The sequence below is a fragment of the Nycticebus coucang genome, chromosome 2, assembly GCF_027406575.1.
Source record: "Nycticebus coucang isolate mNycCou1 chromosome 2, mNycCou1.pri, whole genome shotgun sequence".
Lineage (NCBI taxonomy): Eukaryota > Metazoa > Chordata > Mammalia > Primates > Lorisidae > Nycticebus > Nycticebus coucang.
Genome location: NC_069781.1, coordinates 117,527,671 through 117,539,832, shown reverse-complemented (window position 1 = coordinate 117,539,832; position 12,162 = coordinate 117,527,671). Strand labels below are relative to the sequence as shown.

Below are 12,162 nucleotides of genomic sequence, written 5' to 3'. Positions count from 1 at the left end.
CTATTTTTTGGTTGCAGCCATCCTTGTTGTTTGGCGGGCCCGGGCTGGATTCGAACCCGCCTTCTCAGGTGTATGTGGCTGGCACCTTAGCTGCTTGAGCCACAGGTGCCGAGCCTATTTTTTCAGTTTTTTATTAGGAATCTTTTCAAATACAGAAAAATAGGAAAACTAGTACAACCAACACCTAAACATACCACCTATATTCATTAGTTGTTACTATTTTGTCAAAGTTATCTATTACGTGTTTATGTCCCATCTCTTCTACATGTCCTTTTCCTAATGACTGGAGCACATCTTCCCACAGCCACCATCAGCTATCAAGACATTCCTACTATTCCTCCTGGTGTTATCTTAGGTCCAGTTTGTTCCCCATTTCTGGATCTGGAATTGTTTCAAAGATTTATTTTCTTTCTTTCTCTCTCTCTCTCGCTCTCTTTCTTGTCTTTCTTTCCTCTCTCTTCTTTTTTTTTGAGTCAGAGTCTCACTTTGTTGCCCTCAATAGAGTGCTGTGGTGTCATAGCTCACAACCTCAAACTCCTGGGCTCAAGCAATTCTCTTGCCTCAGCCTCCTCAGTAGCTGGGACTATAGGTGCCCGCCATAATGCCCAGCTATTTTTAGAGACGAGGTCTTGCTCTTGCTCAGGCTGGTCTTGAACCTGTGAGCTCAGACAATCTACCTGCCTCAGCCTCCCAGAATTCTAGGATTACAGGTGTGAACCACCATTCCTGACCCACAGATGATTTTCATATGGGTTCTTCAGACTGGAATCCTATCAGGGTTTATATTTTATCTGATTATTGATAGTGTCTTTAATAGTGTGTATAAAGTAAACTGAACATGGGTGGCGCCTGTGGCTCAACGGGTAGGGCGCCGGTCCCATATGCCGAAGGTGGCGGGTTCAAGCCCAGCCCCGGCCAAAAATAAAAAAAATAAAATAAAATAAAATAAAGTAAACTGAACAGTTTAACCTTTGACCCATGTACATGCCTGAGAAGCTGCGTTCCCCCCCCCCAAATCATAGCAATGAACACTCACCCCCAAAGTGTTTGGGCTCTCCTAAAAGACATGATGTATTTGGGTAGGAAGAAAGGGGTGGGTGGGAGGGCAGACCAAACCGTCTGGGTCTGGTGAATGGTAAAAACAGCAGGTGCCCTTGGCCCCACACGGTCACCACATGGAGCTTAGGGGAGGTGGGAGATGAGGTGGAGGTCTCACACGGGTCTTCAGTTGTTGAAAAGTCCATAGGATACTTAGAAAAATTCTTGTTAAATTAAACAAATAAATAAATAATGGAGGGGGGGAAACGAGAAAAGTCCATAGTCATCTTTGTCAATCAGCTGATGAACTGCCGTCTGAAACCCAACGTCATCTCTTGAAGCTCCCTCTTTTCTCATCATTCTGAAACTAGCTTCACATTACAGAGCTGCTCATGCCTTCTGTATTTGTTGGGGTTCAGTACCAAGGCAGGACACTGGTATGCTGTGTTTACATTTATTTGAAACAAAGCTCTGCAAAAGTACCAGATCCGTATCTCCAAAGAGTCTTTCAGTATAGTTCTGTATTTGTGGTTACTCTTTGGACTTAGAAATTTTTAGAGTGTTTGTTTTAGGCTGGCTTTTAACTGAGCCCTAAAACCACTGCAGTCACATACAACTTGTGGGAAGTGTTTTGAGGGGGTTCCCATGTGACTTAATGGTCTTTTTCTTTCTTGAAACAGCAGAAAGGACCCAGGAGCGACAACAGTAAATCAAATAAGATATTTGTTGGTGGAATTCCTCACAATTGTGGTGAGACAGAGCTCAGGGAATACTTCAAGAAATTTGGAGTGGTGAGTTTTCCCACCCAGCAGCACTGGCTAGTCAGGACGGCTTCTCCTTGGCCTCAGCCTTCTTGGCTGATGTGGTGAAGCCCTGGGCTTATGTGGCTCAGTAAGTCTGGGAGCTTTCTCTTGTGTTCCCCTAACATTTCCCCCCATCCCTACCTCCCACACACACAAAGGAGCAAAATCCCAGCCTTTCCTTTCATGGCCATGTATTATCTCATTGGAGTGTTTCCGTAGCTCTTCCAGGCCAGGTGGACCTTATTGATGGCCCTTGTGATTCATTGTGCCCACCGTGAGAAATGCTAGATGGTTATGGTTACAGAGAAACGGGACCAGCTTGGTGTGGAGCCAGCTGGGCCTCTCAGGCTATACTATCCCTCAGTCTCAGAAGGGCCAGTCCTAGGCGGGTCCACACTAAGCCTAATCCTAGGAGCTTGATTAGCTCCTTTCTCTCTGTCCCTGAGATGTGCCCAACAGTGGACACTACCACTGCAGATGAGCATGAGCCTAGGATGCCTGCGTTGGGGCTTCTCCTGAGTCTTTGTGGGGCAGGATGGACCCCAAGGTCTGCAATGGAGCTTGCACCATCTTCTAGGCTGTGTTGGGCATCACAAGAGACGTTTTGACTTGTTCCTGCTTCGTGTTTGTTTTAGGAACAGAAACTTTTGAATGTGGTTTTGTTTTCTGGAAAAGGCTAAAATCCTGTAGCATCATTAGGGGATTTAGTAGAGGAGTCCTGTGGGTAACTTGGTACCCTTGGCAGGTGGGTGCCAAGGAAGAGTCATCCCTGAGCATGAGGCATAGGCACTTGATCACCCCTGTGGCTCTGTGGGACGACTTATAACTCTGTCCTATGGTCCACACCCAACTGGCCCCATCCCCTGGGGGAGCCCTACTTGAGCTGAGTGTGGCATGTGTCTGTCAGGTGGTGCCTAGGAGTACCATGTGTCCTGACTCAGGGGTTAGGAGCCCCCCAGCAAAGAGGAGGTGCTGGCACATTTTACCTCTCCAGGCCTCACTTCTTGTGTCTATAAGTGGGGGGCTTCTGTGGGTCTTCCAGCTCTCATGTCCCCTGCTGGCACATGTGCCCAGGACTATTGGTCACCTGCTGGCCTTCAGCTTGTGTCCAGCCCCTGCCAATAAGGCTTCCATTTGTTCTCAGGTGTCAGACCTGCCAGCTGGCATCTTGTCTCAAGACATCCCTGGCTAGAGTCAAATGCTCCCAGTGGTTGTTAGCTTGGGTTTTATGGAAAGAGACCCGTTCTCTGAAATGGCCCTGGAGTCCCCAACCTGGGCCTCACACTGCCTTCCCTTGCAGGTCACCGAAGTGGTCATGATCTACGACGCGGAGAAGCAGAGGCCACGAGGTAAAGGCAGATCTAGTTTGTCCTCAGCCTTCTTACCTGCTCTTCCCTCAGATGGCAAACTATTTCACCTGTCAGACACAGTTAGATGGTGGCTGTAGCAAACCTTGTCTCAATGAGAGGATGATTTGGAGAGAAGTAAATAAAATGTAGGCCTTTCACGTGCAGCTTCACTCAACCTGTCCATGCTTCCCAAGGTCAGACATCACACTGTGTTTTTTGGCTTGTTCTTTTGAAGTTTTTACAACTTGACATGAATTTCAACATAGTTTCTGTTTTTAAATGTGTACTGGAAGAGTGTGGTTCTTTTAAATTTTGACCTTATTTATGATGTCTCTTCATTAGTCCTCACCAGTGTGGTCGGAGTGTCACCTCCTGTGGTCACCTAGATCAGCCCAGCTCAGCTTGGAGTGTGGACTTTCCGTTATCCATCCCATGCTTTTTTTTCTTTGTTTTTTATTTTATTTTATTTTTGTTCCTTCCCCTCAGATCAGTGGGATAAATGGGTGGAGTGGTGAAGACTTGCCTCAGGGCCTCCCGCATCATTTCCCTCAGCTTCTCACACCTGCTTGTCACATTGGTCTGTAGAGCTGGAGCCACGCATACCCGACTTCCATGCCCTTTTCTGTGGCTGCTGCTGTTTGTCCCTGCCCATATGTTTTTGATTCATCAATTGCTTATGGGTTGGCTGTGTGAGCAGCTCTGCCAGTCTAGGTTTGCCAGAGGTGTCCCTGCCACCTCCAGCCCCAGCACCCCAGATCAGTTGAGGCTGCCCCATAGTACGCCAAGCGGCATTGCCCACAGCATGCGCTGCCATGCTGGAGAATAGTTTGCCATTTGAACTTTACCTACCTCCTCTTCATGATTAAGGAACATATTCCTCACTTCATGTCAATTAAGCTGTTAAGTCTTAGTCTTAATTTAATTTAGACATTACATGCTTAGTGACGTATTTAAGTGTTTCATAGTAAAGTACAGTAATGTTAAGTAAGTTGTTTTTCTTTTTCTCTCTGTGAATTGTTTGTGATTAACGGTATCTCTTTAGATTTCTCTTCTCCAGGTGCTAAATTATATCACACAGGTACAGGCCAGTCCCGCAGTCAGAGGAGGGAGCGGCTTTGCTCCAGTGGGGTGTAAACGAAGTTTCGGGTGTTTCTGTCCCGCTCCTCAGCGGTGACGCCGCCTCTTGACAGATGCATTCCTAGACAGCCCACTCCGGGGCTCCTTACCCACGACTCACCGCCTCTTGCACTATAAATGGACCAAGCGAGCCCTGTGGTTTCAGACACTCCTGCAGTTTGAGAAAATGTTAATTTTTAAATATGTTGTTTCATTGCCTATGTTATGTTCCACATACTGCCTCTGATCTTGTGACACTTCAGTGCATGGGAATCTGAGGGCTGCTCCTAGACCCCTGGTCCTCTGCAGCTGCCTGAGCCGGCCACCCTTCTCCTCACTGTCCTTGTCCTACGTGGCCTGGATACAGCTCATTTTGCTGAGCCTACTTTTTTTTTTTTTGGCCGGGGCTGGGTTTGAACCCGCCACCTCTGGCATATGGGACTGGCACCCTACTCCTTGAGCCACAGGCGCCGCCCCTGAGCCTACTCTTGAGGTGGGGGCAGGAGTTACTGGTATAGAGAGCATTAGGGCTTCAGGGTTTTCAAAATGTCCCTATGGGTGCCAGAAGAAAGAGGGCAAGAGCAATGCCATGGTGCTGGTTGATGGGCCCTCTCAGAGCACATTCTGTCTTCTTGACCTTTCTGGGTCTTCTAAGATCAGTCTGTCTTTCCCCATCTATCTTCTCTCAGTTTACTGAAGGAAGTGGATGCGTCCCTGTGTGTGGATCCTGCCCATGTCTCAAGTTGAAGGTGTCTCTCTGTGTTGAAGCTCACACTGTGTAGGGTCCCTGACTCTGGCCTCCTCCCACTCCACCCTGCCCCCACTCACCTCCCACATCCTCTGTTCGTGGGTCTGGCCCATTGGCTTTTGTGTCCTCTGTGTGCTTTGCCCTTGTGGTCCACTGCCCCCTTTTGTCACGCTACAGACTGACTTAGGCTCAGGGCAGGTCTGAAGGTTCCGGGCCCCAGTTGTCCTCGGCTGGTGACCTTTGTCTCCTGGGTTTCTGAGCTGCCTTTTCTTCCTTGTTTCTATCCTTTTTCTATCCCATCTGATCCCAGCAAGATGCAGCCCCAGCTTCCCATTTCTTCAGTTTACAGGGCCCCCCTTCCCCCTCCACCCCCCACACCTTTCTCCACCATGCTCATGCCTCTGTCTTTTTTTTTTTTTTTTTTTTTTTTTTTTTTTGTAGAGACAGAGTCTCACTGTACCGCCCTCGGTAGAGTGCCGTGGCGTCACCCGGCTCACAGCAACCTCTAACTCTTGGGCTTATGCAATTCTCTTGCCTCAGCCTCCCGAGCAGCTGGGACTACAGGCGCCCGCCACAACGCCCGGCTATTTTTTTGTTGCAGTTTGGCCGGGGCTGGGTTTGAACCCGCCACCCTCGGCATATGGGGCCGGCGCCCTACTCACTGAGCCACAGGCGCCGCCCCCATGCCTCTGTCTTGAGCATGGTGTGCTGCGTGGTACTCTGCTATGTGGTACTCTGTAGTACACCCATCTTTAGCCCGGTTCTCAGCTCCATGTTCCTTTTTGTCCTTCCAAAGTCTTCAGGCAGCTGTCTGCCTCTCGCTTCCTTTTGTCTTGAGCAGATGAACCATCTGGGGAGGCGCTGGTGCTCCTAGGGGTCCCCTGCCCCTGAGGATAACCTGCTCAGTGGGTATTGGGGGCCATCAGAGTGGTGGGGCCTGGAGGCCCCAGCGTACTCCTGCACATAGAGGATGAGACACACCCCATTAGCGGGGTCATGCTCACCCCAGATCAACCAAACTTCGTTTATACTGCCACTTTCTTGTGTTTGGGAAATGCTAAATTTTTTTTCCTTTAAAATTTTCTTTTTTGATTACATGGTGCCTCTTGCTCTTGCTGCTGACAGCAGAATTTGACCTGCTGGAACCCGTTGTGGCCTGTATCTCTGTGTACTCTTTATTTATATTTATATTTACATTTATATTTATATATATATATATATATATGCATACATGCCTATGTATATTACTTCTGATAGGACTCCTTGGGCTTACCCAACAGCGTTGGATAAGCTTAGCGAGGCACTAACTGTGATAGATACTGTATTCTGTTTAACGCTTTAGAACGATATATGGCTGCTGTCAGCACTAGCTGCAAAGCAAATTGCCAGCCAAGGGGGAGAGTCCTGGGTTTCAGAAAAGCAAAAACACATTCATGTGCACACCCTTCTTGTGGCAGAGCCTTCCACATGGGCATTACTGTCATCTTCCCCAGGCAAGAGGCCATATAGTCTAGCACAGCCCTCTGGCCTTCCTGGGACATGTTGGCCCATGGCACCACGGGGAGCCTTGCCATTCTACTGCATGGCTGCTGCCTCTTAAGATAAGGTGTGCCCCCTCATTCTACCAGATTTGTCCGTGACTTCATTCTCAGGTCCTCCAAGTGCCTCAGTCAGCAGAGCCGTCAAAGGAGTGTGGGTGTCGATGTCCATCCACTCCGCCCTACCAAGCCGGCACTTTTCGGGAGGGAGATCCAGGGCCCATGGCATCCCCACATGCAGCTTAGCTGAAACCCTTGGTCGATCCCTTGGCCTGTCCCTAATACTGTTCATCATCCTGTTTTGTGTCACAACACCCTGCTACCTTGATTCACTCTTCGTCGTTGGCTAGGTTTTGGATTTATTACTTTCGAGGACGAACAATCAGTGGACCAGGCTGTCAACATGCATTTTCACGACATCATGGGCAAAAAAGTGTGTAGTTGTAGTTTTATTTTACCTTAAGACCAAACCAAGTCTTAGGCAACTTAGGGATTTCACTGGAAAGGAAAATTCTATAACAGAAAAGAGGATTGGGTGAGTCCATCCTCTGGTTTTTTACTGTGTGAAGTGGACTTAGGTCCACAGAGTCCTCCCTCAGTTGTTCATTGTGTGGGCTGGGTGTGTCCCAGCTTTGCTCTTGGAGCCCTTTCCTCCAGGTGATCTGGGACCAGGCAATAGGCGGCGCTTGGGGATGCAGGCCCGGGTGGTGTGGGCTGGCTCCAGTGAAGTTGCAGGGTTGCCTCAGGCTTGGTTTCAGTGACCTCTCCTTCAGATGTCTGTCCCAATTCCCCTTGGCAATGCTGGCCTATGAGTGATAAGCAGCAGACCTCTGAGAACCGAGTTTCTGCTTAAAACTGAGAGAAACGGAAAAAACATCATGAAGGATTGGTTTTTTAAATTGGGTCACTTACTGTGGAACTCCAGTATCAGCCACATGCTATCGATAGTACTTAACCACCATGCAGTCAAGTGACCTCTGGTTGTTTCATCTTCATACTGTGTTGCACCCAGAGGGGAGCAGGGACAGATGCACCCTCCCCACCCCCCCGGGCCAGCCCCTGCTAGGTGTGTGTCAGGAAGTGATTGCTGAATCTCATTTCACCTGCACCCTTGGGTCTTTTTGAAAAGTTAACTCTGAAATTAATAACTGGTAGAAATTCTTCAGTGTGGAATTTCTTGCAGTTAGCAAAAGTTGAGAGGTCTAGATTTTTCTAGAATTCCTGTCTTGAGTCCTTCTTATCTGCCTTCACTGGTTTGCTGAGTAGCTGGAGTTTAATACTTGGCCTTAGGACAAAGTCACAACTATTTTTGTGAAGTAGATTATTGAGGCATTCTGCGGGAGGAATGCTATACCTAACCTTCCCCCTCTCTCCACCCAGCCCAACTGTCTCTATACCAGAATCTTTAAAAACAGGAATTTGTATAGTTATTTTTGTATACAGATAACTTAGATTATATTACAGACTTCATTAGCTCTGTTTGAACCCAGATAAAGCAGGATACACACTCCTTATGACTTTCATTGCAGCTTGTAGTTTAAAATTAGCATGCTGGTTGCAAGGATGCATGGCAGCTACCAACAAAGTTGAAAGGAGTCTGTTCAGTATTTTAAGGCACTGTGACTTTGAAAATTTGGGAAAAGCCTACTCTTAATACAGTGGGGCAGAAAGGGTTCTGTGCAGAGCATATACCTGCTATTGTCTCTTGGCAGCCTCTGGGCTCCCCCAGCTGCCTCTGACTAGTGTGAGGCAACCTTGATGTGTAACTCATCTCTGAGGTGGGACACATGCAGGTGTCCTGGTTACCCATCACCGACCTTTACTGGTCAACTAGACATGGCAGGATCATTGGTTCCTCGTGGGGGGTTCCTGTTTGTAAATGGCCTGGGTCCCCTGTGATAATTAGAACCCAGAGGCAAGTGACTTTGCATCAGTGTGTTCAGGTAAGAAAGGGTAAAAAAAAATTTTTTTATTGTAAGTAGGAACCAGAGTCCCCTAAGGAGAGTATATGAAGGCTTGCTAATTTGAGTTCTTTGAAATGGGTCCCTTGGTCCTGCTATCGTGTTTCCTTGAGCTAAAGGGATTCTGTTCCCATCCTGGGAGCATCCTTGGGGCAGCGGCAGGTGGGGACTTTGTGCCTCCAGCTGCAACCGCTTCATGTCTGTTCTCTAACAGGCAGAGGTGAGGAATTCTTCAGGCTGAGACCCCAAGGATGACTCCAGGTAGACTCATTGTCTTTTTATTCTCTTTAAAATTTATCACAAAAATAAGAAAAATTTAGGATTCACAAATGCTGAGGCAGCAATTTATTTTTAATTTTATTTTTGAGACAGTCTTGTATTCCTTTTTTTTTTTTTTTTGAGACAGAGTCTCACTATGTTACCCTTGGTAGAGTGCGGTGGCATCACAGCTCACAGCAAACTCTTGGGCTTAAGTGATTCTCTTGCCTCAGCCTCCCAAGTAGCTGGGACTATAGGTGCCTGGCTATTTTTTTTTTTTTTTTTTAATTGTAGTTGTTGTTTAGCAGGCCCCGGGCTGGGTTCAAACCCGCCTGCCTTGGTGTATGTGGTTGGTGCCCCAACCTCTGAGCTCCGGGTGCCGAGCCCACCCCTGTATTTCAAAGGCTGCGTGAGGAGGGTTGGGCCTTGCACTGAGGATAAGTATAAGGAGGTCAGGCTCAGTAGATCCATTGTTTCAAGCCCCTATGGCCTTATTCTTCCAAACAAGGTGGCTTCTGACACAGTCAAAGAAGAAGGGTTTGGGTTGCTGACCTAACACAGTATGAAGATTGCTTACTGATTCAAATGTCCATTTTATTGCATGTTTGTTTACTTTTTTTTGTTAGATGTAATGTAAGATTCTCTTATCACATCCATTCCCTCTGACATTATTTTGAGTTAATTGAGATTCTTTAAGCGTTAGCCTGGGGAAGGTAAGTCTTTATCTTCCATTAGACATTTTAAATAAAAATCTAAGTTAATACACCAACTGTGTTTCTCAGGTATGAGCTAAAAGCACAGGGGCGGGCTCTGAGCAGTCCCAAGGGCACTGCTGTGGTGTCCAGGGTCACAGAGAGGCCGCAGTGAGGATGCTAATTGCTGGGAAGATCCTGGTCCCTTTTTGTCCCATGTTTTTAAGAGGCCATTGAAGGAGAACATTGCCATTTAACTTGAGTATAAGATCCCTCGTCACACTTGAAAATCTATCTCCTGAGGGTTCTCAGCTCTGTCCATGCTGTCCGCAGCAGATGGGGCTCAGTATATCTTACAGTTGTATCTATTGTACCTGAGAAACATTTTTTAAACCAAAAAGTTAAACAACTACAATTTTTTTTTAAAGAACAAATGCTACTGGCCTAAATAAGGTTTATAGTTAAGTATTTAGTCTTAAGTCGTAAGATATTAAGTGTAGTCATAAGATACCCGAGGGTGTGTCTGAAGGGGAAGGGGGTGCTAGGCCAGTGGCTTTCGGCTAAACCAGAGCTCGGTTTGTTTAGGTGGAAGTTAAACGGGCTGAACCTCGGGACAGCAAGAGCCAAGCTCCAGGACAGCCAGGTGCCAGCCAGTGGGGGAGCCGGGTCGTGCCCAATGCTGCTAATGGCTGGGCAGGCCAGCCCCCACCAACGTGGCAGCAAGGCTACGGCCCCCAAGGTAAGGCTTCCTGAGGCCTAGGCAGTCCGGATGGGAGTGGGGACCGTCACATGGCCTTGGCACAGGCTGCCATGTTCTAGGAGCTGGAGGTCCTCAGAGGCATAGCCTGCAACCCCCTGCCCATAGAGGTTTGGGTATAAGAAGCCATCACTGAAGCATGATATATTTCACTGGCACTGACAGGAGGAGTGTCCTGTAGGAAGTACCTGGAAGGCTTCCTGTTATCTTCCCTGGCCCTCAGGAGAGGGAGGGTGGCCACAATTAAGGTGCCCATCAGTGGGCTTGGCAGCCAAGTCTTGCTGTAGCAGGAAGCTGCTGTGAACTTCCATATCTCACTGCCACTTACCGGGGTTCCAGGAAAGGCTGTGGTGGGTCTAAGATCTGAGTTGCCAGGTTATCTTGCAAAGTCCTTTTCCTTTGCTGCCTGTAGTGTGGGCATGTTTTTGGGGGTTTTTTGTTTTGTTTTGTAGCCCTGGGTAGAGTGCCATGGTGTCATAGCTCACAGCAACCTCAGACTCTTGGGCTCAAGCGATTCTCTTACCTCAGCCTCCCGAGTAGCTGGGACTACAGGTGCCCACCACGAGGCTGGCTATTTTTTGGTTACAGTTGTCATTGTTGTTTTAACTGGCCTGAGCTAGGTTCTAACCCACCAACCTTGGTGTATGTAGCTGGCGACCTACCCACTGAGCTATGGGTGCCACCCTAGTGTGGGCATGTTGAGGGACACCTCCAGGGGGCTGTGAGGACCAGGCAGGTTTTGAATCTTTGTCACTTACTGTTGCCTCTGCTAAGTGATAATGCCCCCCGTGGCCAGGGCGGCCTACATGTGGTCAGCTCTGCCCTCTCATGGATCTTCTGGAAAATGCTAAATCAGCAGGGTTGGAGTTGGCCACCTGAAAGTCCGCACAGACTTCCCCTGCCTCCAACTGGAGTCCAGCATCAGGGTTCTAAATGTTTCCTGAATCTGAAGATTTCCCCTACTTTTTTTCTTTTTTTTTTAAAGAGACAGTATACAGTGGCATCATCACAGCTTGAACTCCTGGGTTCCAGTGTTCTTCCTGCCTTAGTCTCCCAAAGTGCTAGGATTACAGGCATGAATCACTGTGCCCAGTCCACCACTCCTAAAACATTTCCGCTTGACCTGATAGTTTCTCTTGTCAGGCAACCCCATTTTCTATATCCAGATGTTTGAGGACATACGGGGCTTATTATTGCATTCTCAGAGTATAGAACTCAGGTTTCTCTGGTGTCCTCCCTTGGAGCCAGGACTATGCCCTGTGCCTGGTCAATCCACATAGTTCTCTCCATGTGGTAGGCTCCCTTGGCAGGGTGCTTTTGTGGGTCTGGCTGAGGACTCGGGACTATGTCCCGAGGACTAGGCTGCTTGCGTCCCTGGGATCGGAGCCCCAGGAGAGTCCAGGGTGGAGCCCGTCCCAGCACCAGTGCTCTTTGGCTGCCTCTCAGCATTGAGTGCCTCTGCAGCCATGGCGCCAACCTTGCTCTTCTGTTTTCTCATCTAGGAATGTGGGTGCCAGCGGGACAGGCGATTGGTAAGTCCTTGTGTGTAGAGGGAAGGGGAAGAACAGCACCCAAAAGGCACAGTTCAAGGCACATAGGGCTCATACTCTGGTAGCAGCTGGGCTGACCCCTCTGCGGTTGGTAAAGCCATTGTTAGTGTGCCTCCCACGGCCTAGAGGTCACTTCCTTTTTACTCCCCTCTTTTTGTTAAGTAATGGGGTCTCTTCTCACACAGGTCCGAGGCTCACAAAACAAGGAGACAGGGTCTCGCTCTGTTGCCCAGGCTGGAGCACAGCAGAGCCACCCAGTTTACTGCAGCCTTCAGCTCCAACACTTTCTTTTCTTGTTGAAAAGGGAGGCGGGATGAAGGCTGCCATGGGCCCTTAGCAGCCTGGGTCTGGT

At 48.4% G+C, this 12,162-nt stretch overlaps 1 protein-coding gene across 5 annotated transcripts in view; it reads left to right on the top strand.

Moving 5' to 3' along the window:
- The window catches only part of DAZAP1 (DAZ associated protein 1), a 31,931-nt gene that overhangs the window by 14,590 nt on the left and 5,179 nt on the right, over positions 1-12,162 (top strand). For 3 of the 5 annotated variants that reach the window (XM_053581345.1, XM_053581340.1, XM_053581352.1), the window contains exons 5-9: positions 1,719-1,829; positions 3,142-3,190; positions 6,943-7,025; positions 10,089-10,242; positions 11,763-11,792. In XM_053581345.1, coding sequence (XP_053437320.1) covers positions 1,719-1,829; positions 3,142-3,190; positions 6,943-7,025; positions 10,089-10,242; positions 11,763-11,792 — 427 coding nt within the window. The remainder of the gene's footprint in view (positions 1-1,718; positions 1,830-3,141; positions 3,191-6,942; positions 7,026-10,088; positions 10,243-11,762; positions 11,793-12,162) is intronic. The other 2 variants (XM_053581349.1, XM_053581347.1) reach the window with 1 other exon arrangement.